At 48.1% G+C, this 21,882-nt stretch overlaps 1 protein-coding gene across 1 annotated transcript in view; it reads left to right on the top strand.

Moving 5' to 3' along the window:
* Window positions 1-21,882, top strand: part of PAPPA (pappalysin 1) — a 254,491-nt gene that overhangs the window by 155,619 nt on the left and 76,990 nt on the right. Inside the window, exons 11-13 of the mRNA XM_060014251.1 lie at window positions 16,978-17,091; window positions 18,034-18,169; window positions 20,354-20,567. Of these exons, the coding sequence (XP_059870234.1) occupies window positions 16,978-17,091; window positions 18,034-18,169; window positions 20,354-20,567 (464 nt within the window). The remainder of the gene's footprint in view (window positions 1-16,977; window positions 17,092-18,033; window positions 18,170-20,353; window positions 20,568-21,882) is intronic.

Raw genomic sequence — 21,882 nt, 5'->3', positions numbered from 1 at the left:
TGGACTCAGAGAGGGAAGTGAAAGGCACCCGTGCTGAGAGGTATGCTGCTTTGCCAGGGTGGTCCAACGAAGACTTCCCTGGGGCTCCTGCCCACCCCAGAACCCTTTACCCAAACTGGCCCTATGTGTGCAGCTGGCAGAAGGGGATGCTGGGCCGATGCCTGCATTTCTCTCCATCCTGGGAAAGAGCATGAGTTTGGGAGAGATCTGGTCTGCTGGCAGGATGCTGCTCTCAGGAATGTGGTTGCTGCTTGGGTGATGCCCAGGGCTGCAATGTAGCCTCCTGGGGCAAGGGGTCCAGGAAGAGAAAAGCAATGCAGAACAATGTAAGGAAGGAGATAAACTGACATGCGTCAGGGACCTATGGTCAGGAGTTTATATTCCAGAGAAGGCAGAACTGTGTCAGTGTTGAGAGCCCGGGCTCCAGCTCAGCTGTCTGATAGGACTTTCAGTGACGATGGAAGTAGTCTATATTGGCACTGTAGCCTCTAGCCACCTATTGTTTTAAGCCCTTGAAATGTGGCTCAGGAAAGTGAGGAACTGAATTTTTAATTAATTTATTTATTTATTTTTTTGCGGTACGCGGGCCTCTCACTGTTGTGGCCTCTCCCGCTGCGGAGCACAGGCTCCGGACGCGCAGGCTCAGTGGCCATGGCTCACGGGCCCAGCTGCTCCGCGGCATGTGGGATCTTCCCGGACCGGGGCACGAACCCACGTCCCCTGCATCGGCAGGCGGACTCTCAACCACTGCGCCATCAGGGAAGACCTGAATTTTTAATTTTAATTAGTTTAAAATTAAGTAGCCACAGGGAGATACTGAGCTACCCTAATGGGGCAGGTCTAGAGCCTATCACATCCCAGTGCTGCCACCTATAGTGAGATCTAGGGCAAGTTACATGGTCTCTCGGCCTCAGTCTCCTCATCTGTAAAATAGGAAAATCAAGTGGCAATTGTGAGTATTCCAGAAAATTGCACACATAAGACACTTGGAACATTGCTTGGCATATAATAACTGCTATCTACATGTATTCAATTCAGTTATTGCATTAAACATTTATAACCAATCTGTGTAGTAAGAACTGTGTCCCCATCTCACAGATAGGGAAGCAAAGCTCCACACAGGGTCCCCTCCTCCAAGTGGTGGAACAGGAGGAAAGCCAGTGCTTTCAGGCTCCACAGCCCATGCACTTTCCAGGATACACACCACTTTCCCCAAGAATTTTTTTAAAATGTGTGGTCACTGCTGTGTGTTCCAAGATGAAGAACAAGGCCTGGCACACAGTAGGCATGCGATAAATACTTACAACTAGGGCTTCCCTGGTGGCGCAGTGGTTGAGAGTCCGCCTGCCGATGCAGGGGACACGGGTTCGTGCCCCGGTCCGGGAAGATCCCACATGCTGCGGAGCGGCTGGGCCCGTGAGCCATGGCCACTGAGCCTGCACATCCGGAGCCTGTGCTCCGCAACAGGAGAGGCCACAATAGTGAGAGGCCCACATACCGCAAAAAAAAAAAAAAAAAAAAAAACCTTACAACTAAATCTGCACTTTGTTCTGTTAACAGCTTTGCACAGAAAGTAGGAAACAGCTACTGGAGGCCAGGCCCCAGGAAAAAGGCTCTACCCTTTTGCCTCTTATTATTCTGGTCTTAGAGATGTTCTCATGACTAGATTTCTATGGATATTGATGGAAACATAAAGGGCTGTCTGTCTGGATTGAGAGTGTATGGTTCGCCTTCAGACAAGTCTCCCAGTGAGAGGCCCAGCCAAGGAAGGTGTGAAAGAGCAAGAGAAAGAAGGGAGGAAGGAGAGGTGGGGGAGAAGGGAAGAGGAATACAAAATTAAGGGCACTATACTCAATATTTTGTAATAGCCTATAAGGGAAAAGAATCTGAAAAAAAAAAAATATATATATATATATATATATATGTATATATATGTACGTATAACTGAATCACTTTGCTGTACACCTGAAACTAACACAACATTGTATTAACATCAATTATACTTTTAAAAAAACCTATTACAAAGCTACAGTAATCAAAACAGCATGGTATTGGTATAAAGATAGACAAACAGATCAATGGAACAGGATAGAGAGTCCAGAAAATAGACCCCCTAACATAAAGAAAACTGATTTTGACAAATGGACAAAATATTTGAACAGACACTTCACCGAAGAAGATGCTCAATATCATTAGTCATGAGAGAAGTAAAAATTAAAACCACAGTGAGATATTGCTATACATGTATTAAAACGGCTAAAATTAAAACAGCTGACCATATCAAGTGTTGGTTAGGATATGGAGGAACTGGAACTCTCATACACTGCTGGTAGTAATTTACAAAGGACAATAACTTTGGAAAACAATTTGGCAGTATAATCCAGCCATTGTATTCCTAGGTATTAAAAGAAAACATGTCCATACTAAGGGTCAAGATATATATATATATATATATACTTATGTATATGTATATGTATATTCATAGCAGTTTTATTCATGATAGGCAAAAACTGAAAACAAACCAAATGTCCATGAGCTGGTGAATTGGATAAATAAACTATCGCATGTACATATAATACATATACATATAATGGAATGACAGTAATACCAGTGACATAATAGTACTAACAATAGTTGATAATAATGATAGGAGCAGTGTGAATGGTCCAGTTCTCAAGGCGGTTACTCCATGTCAGGACCTCTACCCAGAGGCTCACACCGTTTTAGCACATTTATACCCACCAACCCCTCTACGAGGTAGTGGCTAACTTTCACTGGTTTACAGAGGACTAAATTGAGACTCACAAAGGTTAAGTAACTTACCCAAGTTTCTACAACTAGCCTAGGGGTGGGGCAAGGAAATCTAGAATTCGACCCCAAGACTGTCTTCCTCTAGAGCCAGGAGGGAAGAAGTAGGAAGGGACGAAGAAGGGAAATGTTCAGTGTGTTTCTGGCATGCAGGGCTGTGTGTAGACACTTGCATGTGCAAGAGCTCTTGCAATCCTGAAACAACCCTTCAAGGTAGGTACCATCATCTGATTTTGCAGTGGAGGAATTTAGGCTCCTTGAAGCGCCCAAGGTCATGATGTCAATAAATGGCAGAATCTGAGATTCCAGCCCACACCTTTCCAAGTCAATGTGTGTGACTTGCACTGCTCATGGAAAGTTCAGGAAAGTGGCAGGTGTAGGATTGTTGAGGAAATCACATTGTGGGTTCCCATGGACAGCGTCTCAGAACAGCTGCTCCAACACCCTGCCTTTTTTGCAGATGTGTGCTGCCTTGTCCAAGGGCACCACTAGGGGAAAGCATCACTGCAGATAGTCTCTGTTCCTCAGAGGAATCTGCTGGTGGGGTGGTGGACACTTACGTCAGCAGTATCTACTGGGCATTTGATGGGCAAAGCCCCCAGTTTGCATATCAGGGTCACTCTCCCTACCTCTGAAATCTGGAGAGGGAGACCAGAGAGAAATGCCACCCTTCTCCTTGAGAATGAGAGCCCTTATTTGAGCTGGAAGGTCAGCAGGACACCGATAAAAGCATAAGTGATCCCTATCCTTGCATGTGTCAGAACATTGCATCCTTTGGAGGCTCTTCCTAGGAGATATCAAACTGAAGGCAGCCCTGGCAAGATGACTGCCCGCTCTTCAAAAAGCAAAGAGGAGAGGCAATCACTCAGTGGTTTCCAGGGTGATAGGAGGGGATCAGAAAACCCTGAGGTCTGCAGTAAAGGGCAGAACCCAAGGACAAGGCACCTTGGCATCAGGTGGGGTTCCCTGCAGGCAGTGTGACTCATACTTCATCTTGGTCACAGCTTGGAACACACAGCTATTGATTAGGAAAGCAGGAGGAGAGGAAGAAGGGGAAGAAGGAAGAAAAAACACAAAAACAACCTGGAAACTCCTAGCTTTATGAACTTGAGGAAGTCTTGTTCGTTTAACACACAGATGTTTTTAAGTGAAAAATCACTCCTTTGACCTTTCTTGAACAGGCCAGTGTGGTCAAGACTGCCATTAACCACTGCTCAACTATCCTTAGCCAAGGGTTTGGTGACCAGCACCAAGCTTGGATGTGGTCACCACTTCCTTGGTTAACCCATGGACATCTCAGGGCTCCCAGAGCAGGCAAAGAAGAGGGCTGGTGGCTTCTTTAAAACATCCTGCTTCCGTTGAGTAGCTCTGAGCTGAGTGTTGGAGATTTCCATGCTTCAGTGCTTTGCTCCTGAGTTGGCGGTGTCTCCCAATTCCACTCTAGAGCCAGTCAAGAGGGCATTTTAGAGTGAAGCTAACTGGATCTGTGTTCTCAGTCTTTGGTATCTAATTTTCTAAACAGGAAGTTTTGGGGTGCTGGAGTTAGAGCAGGCAGCATTGGTTGCTCCTGTTCTAGAATTATGACATCCTGGTATTCTGGCCTAGAACCGGAAGTGTTTCCATGCTCAGCGTCCTGTTTTAGAACCGACAATGCCTCTGGGCTCTGAAATACAAATCACGATGCTTCAGGATTCATATCTGAAGCTGGCAACGCCTCAGGATTTTCATCTTGTGCTGGCAGTATCTCTGGGTTTCGACCCAGAGTTGAGTGAACATTCTGGTTGAAGCTAACAGCATCCTCTTGATCTGATCCAGAGTCAACGCTGCTTTTATATCCTGTCCTAGAATTCGTGAAATGTTGTTAATTGCTTTCAGTACAGATTTTTTTAAAAAGAGATTTGGAAACACAGAAAGTTAGCAATGTGTTTTTTAAAATATACTGTGCTCGGAACTGTGTTTGCAGCAAGATTCTACATCTTGAACTTTATCCTTCATGCCTCTGTTATTGACATCATCTGGGAAACTGGGTTTGTCATGGCTCAGCTGTGGCCCAGTTTTTCTCCTTCTCTTGCCTTTTTTTCTCCAGCCCCTGCTCTTCAGAGCCCACTTGACATTAAGATTCTGCGTTTCAGGCCCGGCCCATGGGCATGGACTGTCCCTCCTTTTCCATGCCCCTCTCAACCTGAACGGACCTCCAATACGGAGCCCACCACGCTGTTGTGTGGGTATTTGCTGGGACAAGCCTTTACTCTCCATCACATCCCCTCAGGGGTCTGGGAGCTCTTTGGGAGAAGGGATTTTGTCTTTATTGCCTTTTTCCCCGCTCTGGGATCCATTTTCCTCATATAGACCATGGGAGATAAAGAACCTAACTCGTAAGAAGTGCTGTGTAATGTACATCGAATGAGTGCGTGAATGAATGAATGAGTTACTGAGAGAGAAATATAAGAAAAAGTTGAGCTTTGGCTGGAAGAAAATTTGTCTTCCACAAGAAAACTGAGATCTCTGGGAACCCCCAAACACCTATCCCTCACCCCTAAAGAATTTTAAGAAGATCCTGCAACCCACTCTCCTAACCCTGTCAGCATCTTACTGTCGGAGGAGACGCATGTGCCGTGAAGTCACCCACGGACCATCTGGCCGGGGATCCCGCGTCCCTCCTCTGCTGTGGGAGATTACGTAAGCTGGACGGCAGCCTCCAGATGTTAGCAGTTTCTGCTCATTTCTTTCCTCCCTTTTCAGCAACAATAATAATAATTAAAACAAACACAGGCCTCATCCCCTCCCCGCACCCCTGAAATTACAAACAGGTGGGCCCAGATGCCCTTCCCGTCCAAAGGCCTAGTCTCTTAAGTCCAGTCCCGAGCCTCGGCGAGGCCTGCCCTGCCCTGAGCTGGACAGCCAGGCCAGCTGCCCCGTGGCTAGGGCCCCAGGCCCCAGAGTGGGTACATGGCCGTGTCATGAGAAGGGCCCGCGCTGGACTTTCCCTCTCTCTGGCTCCCACCCCCAAAGCCTTGGCCTCCAACTTAAATGGGTGTATTTTGGAGGACTAGGTGGCTTAAGAGATTAGTAATGAGATCCCAAGTCTTTCAGTGCTGGGTCAGGAGTTCAGAGGCGGGCCTGGGTGACTAGTGAATGGCGTAATTACGGGGAGATGGGAGCAGGCCTGCGGAGGGCCCGTGTGAAATGAGCCCGGCCAGGCCTTTAAAGGGACGAGTTGTCAGCAGCACAAAAGCCGACCGCCACATCCGACACTAATCGCTCTCCCCTGTTAGAGGATTTACTGGCTGGAGGAGTCCGAGCCCCCTGCCCAGCGCCTCCTCAGAACGGGTGTCTGGGTTCCGGTGACGAGCACGGCCCGATGCCCGGCTCTGCTGTCTGTGAGATCGGAGATGATGCTGACCCCATGGGGTGGAGTGGTGAGAACTCTGCGTTTCATACAAAGTCAGGGGCTGACCTGTCCTTATTTTAATTACGGCTACCACTGCCATGGTGGTGATTATTTCTTCCTCTCCCTTGGCTTCAGTTTTCCCACCGGTAAATGGGTAATAGGAATCGCCCTTTCACAAAGGACACAAGGATGGGATTGATGGAGGTGAAGGCAGCTGGGTGCTCACCATCGCCACTGTTACTGTTGCAGTTCTCAGCATCACCACTTACACTAGGTGGGCCTGTTTCCTCATCTGTATCGTAAGAGGTAGCCTTACAGTAACACAGGCAGGAATCAGACCCGGACTTCACGTTCCTGACAGGTGCGGCTTCGGGCTGCCATTTATGCCCTTGGACCTCGGGCTCGTTACCTGTAGGGTACGTGAGGATGGCAGAAGGAGGAGAGGCCCTGTACTGGGAACATAGTTGCTGGTCATAGTTACTGGTTTAAGTGTGTTGGCAAAGAAACACACTTTGTCTTTGCCGTTTATCATGGAGGCTTTCTCAGGCCTCTTGCATAAATGTTTCCCTTAGAAGAGAGTTGGAACATCCAATTTCTGTCCCCTAGAAATCCTGAGCTTCTGTCTATAAAATTAAGCCATTGAGCGAGCAGTCCCCATCAATCCTATGACTCTGAACCACTTCGTTTCTAAGAAGTTTAGTTTCTCCACCTGTAAAAATGTCAGCGTGCTGTGGAACAGTGGTCTCTTAAATGATTTCTTTGCTCCTTTCGCCTTGAGAACCTAGGCTTCTTTTCCATGACCATTTGATCAGGCCAGGAGTTTGAACCCCAAACCACAGGATTCCAGACATGTGGGGAGGTGCAGGCCAGGAGGGTATTAGACCCCTAAGGAGTGTGAAATGCCCGATGTGTTAGGGACAGACCCTGGGAGCAATGAGGTACTAATCACCCCAGAGCCGAGCCCCAAGGCTGGAGGGCATCTCATGCCGGGTTATCTTATCTGGAAGTGTCTCCTGGGTGGAGGCCCTGAGGTCTGCTGCTATTTCCAGATCACTGGGTGAGAGGAGGAGGTATCCCTACATTCCATGCACCGGCCCTATGCACAGGAAATACCTCTTTGCTTGATTGTCTGTCCATGCCAAATAATAAATCCTGAAATTGAAAGAGGCAGTCCAGCCCTCCCCTTCCCTTCTATCTTTTTAAGGCAGGTATCAAAGGGGAAACTGCTCTAGGGGCCTAGGGAAAGTGATCATTATTTCTAATGGTCAGTAAAGAAAGCCTGGCTTTTCTTCCTTTCTTTCTCTCTCTCTGTCTCTCTTTCTCTCTCTCTCTCACTATTAAGTGTGTAAAAAGGAGGTTGGAGGAGGGGATTGAAAGTGTGTGTGTGCGCCCACGCACACATGTGTTATATAATGTTAACCCTCGGTTGCCCTTAAAGTTTTTTTTTGTTGTCGTTGTCATATTCAGAGGGTCAGTTTGGAGTAAGGGGCATAGGAAGGAGGTCAGGATGGGCAGAGGGGTGGGGAGAAGAACCCAGGTGGGAGAGGACTACAGTACTCCCAGCTGGTGAGAGAGGCCGTGAGCCCGAGTTGGAGCGTTTGGGTGCCTGTGTCCGTGTCACCTTAATGGAGACCAGGTATGTGGAGCACATGTTAGAAGCCTGATATATAGTAAAGGATCGATAACATTTATTGTGGTTTTTGTTAGTTCGTTCAACTAAATCTTTGCTTAGCGCCTACTCCAGGCCTTCCTCGGCTCTTAGAGTTGAAGATATAACAAGTAAGACCTCATTCTTGCCCTCAGTGAGCTAACAGCCAAGTTCAAGGATTGCACATAGGGCGATCCTAACCCATGATGAGTGGCTTAACATTTTGTTAAGATGGTTTCAGAGGTCTACACTCAGGGGAACAGCAGGCACTGTTTAATGATATCTGTGCTGGGCAAGAGATGGGGGAACGGCAGCACTGATCCCATGTGTTTGCCTCAACCGGTCCGCTGGGCTCAGGGGCCATTGTACTTCCTTTAGCTATCACTAAGGAAGGCACTGTCCTCGAAGCTCATGCATGTAGACACGTGGACAGACGAGAAACCACAATGCAGTGTGTTGCACAAAGGCTGTGACAGAGAGTTCTCGGAAAGTCTGGCCACAGGGTGGGAAGTGGACGGACTTTGAGTCAGACCACTTGACTTTGACCTCTCAGCCAGAGGGGAGTGACCAATGCCTTCCAAACCTCAGAGTCCTTATCTCTACAAGAGGGACAAAAAACGCCTATTCCTCAGGGTTATTATGAGGGCCAGAGGAGATAATACACAGGCAGCGCCAGTACTGGGAGGCTGTCCTTAAGGGTTGGTGCCCTTTCCCTCCCCCACAGGAGCTCTGAGGAGGGGGCAGTACGTTCTTGAAGGAGCTGCCAAGCCAGCTTTACAGAGGTGGCTTGAGTTCACCTGGACCCTTCTGTGTCCCGGTCTCCTGAGGCAGGCTTTCCCTCCTGCAGTTTTCATATCAAGGAACCCTGCCCACCTCTGCAACCTTGCAATTCTTGGGGAAATAACTTGGCATTGAACCTGTAAACCTGAGGTTAAAATGTGGCCTAAGTAGAAATATTCGGAAACACTGCCTGGGGACCGCGCGCGCGCGCGCGCGTGTGTGTGTGTGCGCGCGCGCGCGCGCGCACGCGTGTGCTCTCGTGCACGCGCGTCTACGCTAATGTGTATTGTTATTGTCAGCATGCACCCCACCCTCCCCACTCCCTATTCCTTTTCCTCTCTTTTTCTGTGAGGCCCATTCCCGGGTCCCTTTGAATTGAAAGAGGAAATTGGAGAGGATGGGCTAGAGGTTTGACAGGCACTTCCTCCCTCCTGTGATTGACAAAAGGGCATGTAAATCTGTAAAAGTGAAATTCAATAGAAACCTCAAGGCATCTCCCCTATGTGGGAAAATACCAGAACTCCCACTCCCCCTCTTCTCTCTCCATCCCGCGCCTTTGTGTACATCGTGTGTGGGTGGAAGATAAACTGGATTTAAAAAACCCTTTGAAAGCAAGACATCGTTAACTCCTCTAATTGAAAGCAGTCCTCTGCAAGGGAGGAGGTTTGGAGGTGGGTGCTGGCTGTAGTGGCTGGCGGTGCCTGGCCTGGCCAAAAGGGCCCACGTCCTGGGGCCGTAGACGCCTCTGCTGCTGTCAGCCGAGGCCCGTCCCAGAGGACCCTACAGCGTTCTTTCAAGCCAGTCTCTCTGTTCCCCACTGAGCTCTATCCCCCACCTGTCTATCAGATGTGATGGCAAGAATCAGATCCCTGAGGAGCTTCCCAGCTCAAACATCCAATGATGTCAAAACTTTGGGAGAAGAACTTCCAGCCCTTTTGCAGCATATGCACAAAAAGAAAAGAAAACAAAAAACAGGAAACACATTGCTGGAATGGCTGCAGTAAACTTTTAGGTTACTTCTCCAGTTCTCTTAGACAGAAAAGGCGGCTATGATATTAGTTGGCTTTTGGCCTCAGAGTATCAGAGACATGGGATCCATGAGTCAGCTCAGGCCCACAGGAGGGTCACACTTCACTGCAGAATCAAGACTCTCTTCAGCAGCTCTCGCTGGAAGAAGCTGGACATCAGAAGCTGGCAGAATGTCAGAACAGAAAAGCCCTTTGGGGATCCATCTTACTCTGTCCTTCTACAACTGGGGAGAATGAGTGTCAGAGGAAGCCAGCCATTGAGTCAGCTCTAGGAGGCAGGTCCGGGAGCCTGGCGGTCTTGGGCTCTTTCAGCCGACAGCCCCACCCCAGGGCAGAGCTGTAAGGCTTTGCTTTTGTCTGCTGAAGAGGCTTCCCGGAGAAGCAACAAAAAAATTCCCAGGTCCATCCTCCGGAACAGCCCCGAGCAATGTGTAGGCAGACCCTTTTCAAGTTGCATCTACAGGTAAGAGTGGAGTTTGCACCTGGATTTGAATCCTGGTTCTACTAACTAGTTGTGTGACCTTAGGTGAACTACTGGGCTCCAATTTCCTTATCTATTAAACGAGTATAATATTTATACTATATTTATATAATATAAATATATTTGTAATACATTTATAATATATATTTATAGTAAAATATGAGTATATTATACTTATAAGTATAAGCATATTATATTTATATTATAAATACAAGTATATTTTTATATTTCCTTATCTATTAAATGGGTATAATATTTATAAAATATGAATATATTATATTTGTAATATATTTATATTATAAATATATTACATTTATATTATAAATATAGGTATATTATATTTATATTATAAATATATTATATTTATATTTCCTTATCTATTAAATGGTTATAATAACAGTACTATCTCACAGAGTTGAAGGTTGTGTGATCTCGTGCATATGGAGTCCTGGAAGCAGTGGCCAGCATAGAACAGCCAGTCGGTACGGTATACACTGCTATGGTTATTGTTGTTCACTGGGTACCTCTTGTGTCCTGTGTGCTGGGCAATCTGCTAGGATTTATTTGAGGATCAATAAAACATGGTTCTCACCTTGGAAGCCTTCAGGGTTTAAAGGGATAAGACTGCGCTCTAAACAACTGTAATCCAACTTGACAAGTGCTGTAACTGAGGTATATATAAAGAACTATATGGACACATCAGAGGGAGCGATTAATTCTGCCTGGGGGGTGAGCCAAGGCTTTCTGAGGAGGGCTGATATTTGAGACTGGCTTTGAAGTGTGTGTAGTATTTCACGGAATGGGCCGTCCACTGCAGTGGGGTGAAAATCTGGGCACGACGTCACAGTGGTGGAGTCCACGGCATGTTGGGAGGAAGGGTCCTCCAGCGGGAAGCGAGCACCACAGTGTAGTTGCGTGGACGCCTGCCCGCTGCGTGAGGCAGGAGCGCAGCTGGCTGTGAACGTGAGGATGTGGCTGGAACCAGCTCCCGAAGGCCTTTGTAAGCCGTGTCTAGGAAATTTTCCATCCTGTGGTCCACGGACCGCCGTGGAGGGTGTGATAAGTAGCAAGGCGACGTGATGAGTTTTTCACTCTGGAAAGTTAATTATGGGGACCTTTGGAGCAGGGAGAGTGCAGTGTGTGGAGTGACTAGAGACAAAGAGAGTGATCATCGGTACCCTCTTCTCCATCAGCGGAAGCGGAGGTTTTAACCGAGACAACAGCAGCCGTGGTACCACGTGATTGAGGACACAGAACGTGGAATCGGAGGGATCAGAGTCCAGCATCAGTTCTCATACACAACTGGATATATGACCTTGAAAGAGTTAGTCAAAGCTTCTTTGCCTCATTTCCTCATCAGAAAAATGGGATAATTCCAACCTCACAGAGTAACTGAGAGGATTAAATGATACTGTGACCTTGAGACCTTGGTGGATAGTATTACTGTGGGTGTCCTTAAGCGCCGGGTCAACCACCACACCTCATAGATGGGGAGACAGGTTGGGAGAGATGTCCAGCTAATAAGTGACAGCCAGAAACAGCCCAGGTCCCCTGAGTCTCTTGTTTGGTATTTGAAGTAAGCGCAGGTATCTCTGAAGATGACAGAGTCTAAGGGAGTGTGCTAAAGATGAGACCTTCCCCCTCAAGGTCAAGGGGAAAACGGGGTTGCTCGCTCCTTGGTTCCTGCAGGCCCTAAGATGGAGATGAAAGGCAGTGACCTTCTCAGCTTCCATCCAAGACGTAGGGCTGGGCTTCCTGCAGAAGAGAGCGACACGGGCACCAGAATTCCTGCCATGAATTCTTGGGGGAGAGGTAGAAATCTCACTGGAGATGGTTCTGCACAACAAAGGTAGGATATAGAGGGTGCAGAACATAGGTGAGGGCAGGGCATCAGTTCTGGGAACCAGAAAAATTTGTACTTTCATATTAATTTTGCCACTTACTTGCTGTCTTATGTTGTGCAAGACACTTGCCCTCCCTTGACCACTGAAAAGGGAATGGTCTCAGCAGATGACCTATTTAAGTCCTTCTAAATCTAAAACTCTAAAATAAGGAAGCGTGTAAGTGTTGCTGCTTAGAGAAAAGAGGAGGAGAAAGTACAGCCAGACACATTCCCCTGGCTGTTGGGAAGAATCTGTCCAAAGGTAAACTGGGCTCTTTGTAAATGGAAGTGAGTTCTCTGTCCATGAAGTAATCAAGAAGATGCTGGGTAATTCCTCCTCCAACCCTGAAAAGACCTGAGTGAGGGTGCTTGCAAGCCCAACCACATCTGCTCTTTGCCTAGCAATATTATATGAATTTCTCTTTTTGCCCCTTCACTGGATCATTTATTTATTAATGTATTCAGTAATTCAGTAAATAGCAATATCTTAGTCATTCAAAACAATATTTGTTTTATTTCATTTTATTGTGATGAGAACACTTTAAAAGAAATCTACCCTCTTAAGTTTTTATGCGTACAATACAATATTATTGACTATAGGTACAATGTTGTACAGCAGATCTTTAAAATTTAATCATCTTGCTTAACTGAAACGTTTTGTTGATTTATACGTTGATTAGCAACTCCTTTTTTTCCTCTCCCCACAGCCCCTGGCAGCTACCATTCCACTGTTTGATTCAGTGGGTTTGACTATTTTAGATACCTCATGTAAGTGGAATCATGCAGTATTTGTCCTTTTGTGACTGCCTTGCTGCACTTAGCAGGATAACCTCAGGATTCATCTATGTAGTCATATATGGCAGGATTTCCTTCTTTTTAAAGGCTTAATAATATTCCATTGCATGCAAACACCAAATTTAGTTTATCCATTTATCTGTTGATGACATTTAGGTTGTTCCCACATCTTGGCTATTGTGACTAATGCTGCAATGAACATGGGCGTGGGCAGTGCAGAAAGATCAGTTTCAGCTAGAGGAGACCCCCTCCTTATCTTTCTAGAAGAACCTGAAGCCTAGAGGCTGCCAATATGTTTCTAGAGCCTCCGTGATGTATTCCACAAACCAGTGAGTGATGTATAGGGAAGGAGCGGATCTTGTTCATAGCAGCATGACAGAGAGGCTAAAAATGTTACTCTTATCACCCCCCTGACATCTCTGGGGCTGGGGGCGGCAAGGTATAGCCCTTGGCATCATGTGAAGGATTTGTGTGTCAGAGAATGGGAGGGAGAACAGAATGGCTCTGCCTGGGATTTGAGAGAGGTGCAGATTAGGAAGGGAGAAGGAGTGGGAGAGCTTGGAAAGGTCACTGAAGAAACTGGGCGAAGGTGATGGTGAGTGAGGAGGAACTTGGGGTGATGGTGTGAGAGCTTGAGTCCACGTGGGGTGTGCGATGTAACTCTCCTCGTTCGCCCACAAAATGTTCAGTAAAGTCTACACTGCTCAGTAATATTTTATGGAATTGGATTTGCTTTTTTAGAAGGTGCAAAAAAGTGGGTGGATGAAAGCAGGGCATCCCCACAGAATCAGGTACCTGGGGATCACGCTTAGGTGTGTGACCATCCTTTTGGCCAAAGGCAAGGCTCTTTTCCTCTCAGAGAGAGCCTGGTGTGCCATAGGTCTTCCATAAATGGCTGCTGAATGAGCAAATTCATGCAAGGTCTGTAAAAGCTGGGGGCTTGTGAGTGTTTGCAGCCTCCCCGCACCTCCCCAGGAACACAGATGGTTTTAAGATCAGCTGGGGCTTTGGGCAAAGGTTCAGCTGGACTTGTTTGTTCCTCTCTGATCTACTTTGACTGTCCCTGGTCAGGATCGCAGCCAGCCTGAAACAAACACAAAACTAAATAGGAACCCAGGAGAATAAAATAACAGCAGCACGTTCCTCTGAAGTCCTGTCTGGTGCTGATGGAGCTGACAAGATAAGAGGAAACCAGGTTTAAGTAGCGAGAGGGCTTTGTTCAAGTCCGAGACTTCTCTGACTGTGACTGCTGTAGATGGAGAGATAAGCCCCCTGCCCTAGCACTGCAGAGATGTGCTCCACCACTCTCTGCTGGGGGACAGGCAGCTAAGAACACAAGGGGAAGGAATTCCAAAATGATACATGTCAAATTGCTGGCCTGGATTTCAAATGCCACAGATAGTTTATGCGAAGTCTCGCACTGTTGTAAAAATGTAACACAATCCACTGGCAGAGCCGCATGAGCTCAGTCTCCGTTGTTTTCGAGAAAAAATAAATAAACTTGAAAAACGTCTTCCAGCCCATTAAAGTGGCTTGTTTTACCCATAGTCTTCTCGGTATCAGGCTTCTAGAGATGTGAGTAACCGAAGCCGACACCTAATTCCTGGCCAGTGAGATGGCTGATCCTTGGCACTTCTCCTCTCCTTAGGACGTTACCTGTGACGTTCAGGAAACTAATACTGTATTCCCAGGACCCACTGACACCTTGGGGAGGGGGGAGCGAAACTTTGGCGATGAACAAGGTTCAGTACTTTTCAATGTTTTTAAAGCGGTGAAGCTCCCATGAAACATTACAAGGCAGCTTGATATAGAGAACAGTTGAGTGAAGATACTCTGGTTGAAACAGTGGAGCAGAAGCTAAGTACCTCTTCTCACATCCTGACTAGGAATCCATAGGCAACCCCTTGAAAACCTATGACCCGATCCAACGTTCAGATGTGAAAGGTAAACCGAGGTCCACAGAGCGGAGATAACTCGTCCACAGTCACACATCAGATTGTGAGCGAGTTTGAACCAGAGCCAAGTCTCTAATCCAGCTCACCATTGCAGAACTTCCCAGGTGACAAAAAACTTTTCTTCTGCTATTTGAGGTTTCAAGAATAAACTGAAGATGTTAACTTTAAGGGAAATGAGGTAAAGCATATATGGAACTCTTGGTATTACCTTTGCGAGTTTCCTGTAAATATAAAATTACTCCAAAACAGAAAGTTTATTTTAAAAAGAAGCATTGCATCTTGCAGTTGTGGATTACAGTGCAGCCATGTGTTTCAGCTTGACTTTGATAAGTGAACCTGATGTGTAACTTTCCCATGCTATTTTTAATTCTCCTACACTCATGTATATGAATCCCCGGGTATAGTCTTGCTTTGCGTGATTTTTATAAATAGCGTCATAATGCACTTACACCTTGTTCTTTTTTAGTCACTCAGTGTTATGCCTTTGCAATCTCCCCATGTTGAGATCTGTGAACTCACAAATAGGGCTTCCATTTGGGTTGGCCAGGGTCCCTACTGAACCAGGTGTTAAATATTGTTAGGATCATCGCTACATTTGAATCCCATTCAGTCCTCTTAATGCTCTTTTGCTTACAGAATCCTATCATGTGAATATATCATATTTTATTTATCCCTTCTTCAACAGGTGAACATATAAGCTCTCCCTAATCTTTTGCTACTATAGACATGGCTGCAATGGATATGGAATGCATAGTCTTGACCTTTGTATATATATATTTTTTTCCCTTTCTTCTTTTTGCGGTACGCGGGCCTCTCACTGTTGTGGCCTCTCCCGTTGCGGAGCACAGGCTCCGGACACGCAGTCTCAGCGGCCATGGCTCACGGGTCCAGCCGCTCCGTGGCATGTGGGATCCTCCCGGACCGGGGCACGAACCCGCGTCCCCTGCATCGGCAGCCGGACTCTCAACCACTGCACCACCAGGGAAGCCCTTCGCTTTCTTTTTGTTTGTTTTACATGTGTACGTTTGTTTTACATGATTGAGATTAGATTATCTCACTTTTCTTCATAGCTTATAAGACCTTAGAGTTCTTTAGGTTGGCCTTACTTTTTAGGTCCGTAGCCTGAGACCCGCAGGTGTGGAATGGAATGACAGGCCCAAATTCCTGGGGAAGATTGGACAGAGGAGCCTCATTAGAGGTCCGAGGAAAAGCTCTAATGTGGGATGACCTTCTGCAAAAAGTCTGACCAATCTCAAGAACATCTCGGCTATTCCTCTCCTTTTCCATCCTAGCTCTTTTCTAGTCTACAATTTATAGTAATGTATGCATACGTGATTACTTGATGAATGTCGGTACACACTGTCACTCTAAGCTCCGTAGCATCTGACCCGTCTGCCGTCTTGTCCCATAGTGCTCGGCAAATAGCAGTTACTCAATAAATGTTATTGGAATGAATGAATGAACCAATGGAATGAAATGACATTTGGATACACAGGATACTCCTCAGTTTGAACAATACTACTTGTCTATACATGCTTCATGTTTCTTTTAATACCATTTGCTATATCTGTCATTGAGAATGAACGTGTGTGTGTGTGTGTGTGTGTGTGTGTGTGTGTGTGTGTGTGCAAATCTATACAAATGGTAGAGCTGATTTTCTTTGGGGAAAGCAAATGCTCGCATTGTCATAGTCTTTGTTCTGTCATTAATGTAGCTCTGAGCACAATTTACGGATTTGCTCTAAAGTGGTCTGCTTGGTATTCAAGAACCTGTGAGATCCAAGCCCCCCAGGCCTGCCTTTGATGCCACTTTCCCCAAGCTCTGTTATACCAGGCAGCTTGTCACTTGGGCTTCTGCTTTCCTCTGAGCCCTTGCTTCTATTCCCTGCATGTGCAATGCCGTTCCTTTCGTAGCTACCCTATTCTTCCAGACCCAACTCAAATGTCAACTCTTCCAGGACTCGTCCCCACGAGAATGTCTCTGACGTCTCTACCACCAAAACGTGTTATCTGTCCTTTCCTTAATAACATTGAAGATTTTCTCTTCTACGTTAGAATGTGGGCTCCTGGAATAGACTCTTGTCAGTTCACCCCTATTTCTTCCTGCAGTGTCAAGAACAACATAGGTGGATAGTAAAGTTTTGTCGCATTGAATTTAACTCAACCTCTGAGACCCTCTAAAACATCTGTTTCCCTTTATCTTTTTCCAGGTGTGTCGAACCAAGGTGATAGATCTCAGTGAAGGCATTTCCCAGCATGCCTGGTACCCTTGCACCATCAGCTACCCGTACTCCCAGCTGGCTCAGACCACTTTCTGGCTCCGGGTAAGTCAAAGCTTTGAGAGCCTTAGATTCTCCAGCAGTGGCCCCCAGGAGGCACTGCCTCCTGTGACCCTTTCTCAAGGTGGTTTTGTCTACCCACTGAGGGTGTTAATTGTAAGGACAGAGAAGAAAACACTCAGCAGCGGGATGCTTCCTGGAATGGAATCCCTTAGTTGCTCATGGGATGCCTTCAGTCAGTCTTATTTTGGCCAAGAGTTTAGATACCATTTATCTGCCTGGAAGACCGTCATTGTTCAAGGCCTTTTAAACTGCCTTCTCCTTGAAGTTTTCGCTGACCCCCACAGGGAGAAGGGACTGTCCCTTCCCTTCTGGTCCTCCACGCGTGGCCGTCTGTTGGATGGCTCTCGTCAAGTGCCGTGGTATTCCGAAGCTGTCTATGGGCCCATCTTCCTGACTGAGGATTGTGATTGTTTCAAGTTTTGATCTGTGTGTTACTGACCTACATTGAACTCCACCGTCCACAGAAATGCAAGAGCATATCTCTTACTTACCTTTGTCTCCTCGGCGCGTAGTACAGAGGTTAGTTAGTGTGGAGAAGTGATGAATAATAATAAGTACCATTTTGCGTGGTTTTAATGTATGCCAGACCCCTTGTTATCAGTTGGAGCCTCCCAGCCATCCTGTGATGTAGCTATTGACGTATCCATCACTTGGAGGTGAGGGAACTTGGGCCCAGAGCAGCACAGCCCCCGGTGGACATCACACAGCTTGGAAAGAGCAGAACCTACGTTAGAACAATCTCTGACCTCGGAGCCTGTGCTCTTCACGCTGAGGTTTCACTGCCCACCTGTTCCCACCACGGGACCGTGATAAGTAGTCCAGCTCCTGGAATGGAAGAGTCTCCTTCAAAGCCCCGCCCCACGGCTGCCTCCGCGCCGCACGCCTGGCTGCCTGAGTGAGTCTCCTGTGTCCTCTGCATTTCAGGCGTACTTTTCTCAGCCAATGGTGGCCGCGGCTGTCATTGTCCACCTGGTGACCGATGGGACCTATTATGGGGATCAAAAGCAGGAAACCATCAGCGTCCAGCTGCTTGACACCAAAGACCAGAGCCACGATCTAGGTGAGCGTTGCCCTCGGGCGCGGCGTGCTCTCGGGACCTGCTTCTGCACGCGCCTGCGCGTGGTTGTAAGCACCGGCTGGGGGTGAGCGCTTTCCTCCCCTTTCCTCTCTCTTGCTTCTCTATTTGCCATTCTGGTTGCCTTCAAATCAGGATGTGTTTGTGTGTCCAGAGAAGCCCGAATCTGACAGGTGTGGGCATAAGGGGTTCACGTCAAAGTCCTTCTTTCAATAGCTCCCTTCTACCCAACGCCTTTACCCTCAGGCATCCCATGAGATCCTCAAAAGACCCTGGGAAGGAGACTGAGTAAAGGTTCTTTCCCATTATGTGTGTCATCACCCGAGACCCAAAGAGAGGCATCGAGAGGCCCGGGTCACGTGGGAGGAGCCAGCAGGAGAGCCGGGGAGCCAGGCTTTCAGAATCATCGCCTGCTGTGCTTCACCCTATAGCCGTGGTGTCCGTGACAGTAAACGAGCCATTACTTGAGATGTTGTGACCCGTGCAGAGCACAACACCCAGCGCTCAGGAAGTCCCATCGCCCCCTCCCACACTTCCCAGACACCCTGCCCCATCTACCTCTGGGCAGCCAGGCCAGGAGTTTGGAATTCCAAGCCAGTGCTGAGGTCCAGGCTTCAAAGCTGCCCGCACCATTCCACAGGGAGCTCGCTTCAAAGACCCGCAGGAACCAAGCATGCGCGGGGTCACTTCGGGGTCAAGCAGGAGCCAAGGCAGGAGGAGGGGGTTTGTTTTGTTGTTATGTTTACTTATTTGGTTAGTTTTCAAGGCAAGGGGGACACGTTCATAAGGAAGAAGAAGAAAACCCTGCTGGATTTCTCTGGATTCCTGGGAAATGTCCCTAAGTGAGAAACAAACATTTTCATAGCGGTCCTGGCATCACAAAGGGCTCTGCGGAGAGACTTACAGAGGAGTGGGGAAGAGTCAGGTTCCAGCGAAGGTCCTTAGACCCTGCTAGCTGATGCCTGGGGTGTCCACATGTCCCTCCCCACTGGGTCTCCTGTCCCGTGTCCTCAGCTTCCTGGCACCCCTTGCAGAGGCTCTGCAGCTCTAAGACAGTAGACCACAGAAGGGGACCTGCAGGCCTCCCGGGACATGGCTAGGATCATCCCATTCTTTCGATGCAGGCGCTGAGTGAGTGTTAGGGCTTTGGTGGATTCACATAGTAAAGAAATGGCTAAGCCACAAATGGAGCCGATGTCCGTCAAGCACCAGAGCCAGCTTCAGTTTTACCGAACTCCAACCCACCCCATCATTCCTTCCCTCCCCTTCTGATGTACCTTTTCTCCCGTCCCTCTCCCTCCTCCCTTCCTTTTTTTCTTTTTTTTTTTTTTGCGGTACGCGGGCCTCTCACTGCTGTGGCCTCTCCCGTTGTGGAGCACAGGCTCCGGACGCGCAGGCTCAGCGGCCATGGCTCACGGGCCCAGCCGCTCCGCGGTGTGTGGGATCTTCCCGGACCGGGGCACGAACCCATGTCCCCTGCATCAGCAGGCGGACTCTCAACCACTGCGCCATCAGGGAAGCCCCCCACTTCCTTTTTGAAGCCCGGGGACTTCTAGAAAGAACTGAGAGCTTCTGAGTGAAGCAAGTTTGGACTTTCCTTGGACTTTTTATGGCTTGCTTTTCTGTTTCCCTCTGGAAAGCCACCTCCTGGTCATGATTCTCTGTCTCCTCTTTGCAGAGTGGGTACAGAGGTCCTTACCTCACAAGAGCTGCTCCCAGATTCCTAGATTAAAAATGAGAGTAGGCTTTTTACGCTGGGAATGACTTATTTCTGTGAATTATTTCCATCATTTATATGACAGACCGGGAAGGCAGCCTGAAAACTAGCAACTCAGACCAGCAAGCCCTCATGCAATGTGGGAGGGAAGTGAGGGCCAGTGGTGCTTGGCCAAGGGGTGGCCATTTGGGGGAGGGGGAGGGGCTGTGAGCCCTAGGTGAAGCGAAAGCTTAGGGGGCAGTGAGGCAAGGGGATTGGAAAGATTTGGAACCAAGAGAAAAAGGCAGACAAAGAAACTTTCAATCAAACTCAAAATCCCCACTGGCCACCCAATGGTGCTTTTGTGCAGTGACATGAAAGGGTCTGGGGGCTTCGGGAAGGGCCCGTTGGGGAGGGCGTGACTGGCCGTGAGTAATGAGCCTGGCCCCTCGGCCCTCTGTTTCCCCTGACAGGCCTGCATGTTCTGAGCTGCAGGAACAATCCCCTGATTATCCCTGTGGTCCACGACCTCAGCCAGCCCTTCTACCACAGCCAGGCGGTACGTGTGAGCTTCAGTTCACCCTTGGTCGCCATCTCGGGGGTGGCCCTCCGTTCCTTCGACAACTTTGACCCCGTCACCCTGAGCAGCTGCCAGAGAGGGGAGACCTACAGCTCTGCCGAGCAGAGGTAAGGCACCCTGGGTCGGCTCGCCCTGGCCGTGTTGTAGCCAAGTGGAGAAGAAGGGGTTCTGGAGCCGGGCAGCCATATGTGTTGCAGTAAAAAGTCTGTGTGTTTCTCCCTTCCCTATCCTCTGGCCTCTGGTCAACTCTGCCTTTGGGCTCGGGAGGCCCACACGTCTCTGAATTCCAGGGGTGCGGGAGGGCAGCAGGGACATGTTGTGGAAGGAAGACCTCCTTCACCTGGCTCGCAGTCCCAGAGCTGGCGGCGTCCTGCAGGATGACCCTGGGAACATCACTTTCCCTCTCTGGGCCTCAGCATCCCCATTGGAATGAAGAGAGCAGAGGTGGTTTAGCTCTCTTTCAGCTCTGAAATACTGGAATGTTCTGTTTCCTCAGTAGCACAGGCAAGAGTCATAACCCTCCTGAATTTAGGGGGATGCTGGGGGGCTACTATTTGCTTCATCCCACTGCACTGTATATTTCAGGGTTGGGTAAACCTCTGTGTCTTCCCCACACCTAGCTCCTGAGACATTCTCCCGGTGGTCTCGGTGTCTGTCTTTTAACCGCATGACGTTGCTGCATCAGTACCTTTGATCTGGCATCTGTTAATGCACCTGGTTTGGAGCTAAGAGAGGATGCTGTTTCCTAGAAAGAGTATGAGCTTTAATGATACTCTTGCCTAGGTTTGAATCCGCCCCTTCATGACTGTGTCCTTGGACAAGGCACTTCGCTTCTCTGAGTCTCAGTTGTCTGTTTTGGAATAAAAACGGGTAATAATCTCTACCCCATAGGGTGGTCGTAAGGATTAAATGGTGCACCGCAGGCAAAAGTGCTCTTACAAACTATTAAGCACCGTGCAAAGATAAGGTACTGATAGAGAGTATTTATCACCACTTTCTGATGTGATGGTGGTGCTTTTCTGCACAGAATTCTGCATAAAGTTCTTAGATTTGAGCTGGGAGAAGCCTCGGAGCTCATCTGGTACATCCACAGTGTCCAAACTTCCATGTTACCCTCTGGGTTTTCACAAGCAGAAGGACTGGTTCAGGGTCCCACATCATCTCTGACATTTGTTTTAAAGAGTTGGGGTCTCTGTGGTCTCCCCCTGAGCGAGGCCCTCTGAAAGGCAATTCAGCCCTGACCTGTATACCTGGGAGCAGGAGAGGAAAGAGGAGTGGGGAGGGGGACCCCAGCCTTTCCCACGCCCCTGCTACCACAGAGGACACAAAAGGTGGTTGCAAAACCCACATTGTTTTGCACCCACTGTCTCTAGCTTCCGTTGTGCAAAGTCTGTGGCAATCCTTCGGAGGCAAAAGAGCTCC

This window comes from Delphinus delphis, chromosome 6, assembly GCF_949987515.2.
Source record: "Delphinus delphis chromosome 6, mDelDel1.2, whole genome shotgun sequence".
In the NCBI taxonomy this organism is placed as follows: Eukaryota; Metazoa; Chordata; class Mammalia; order Artiodactyla; family Delphinidae; genus Delphinus; species Delphinus delphis.
This window is presented reverse-complemented; position numbering and strand designations above follow the sequence as displayed.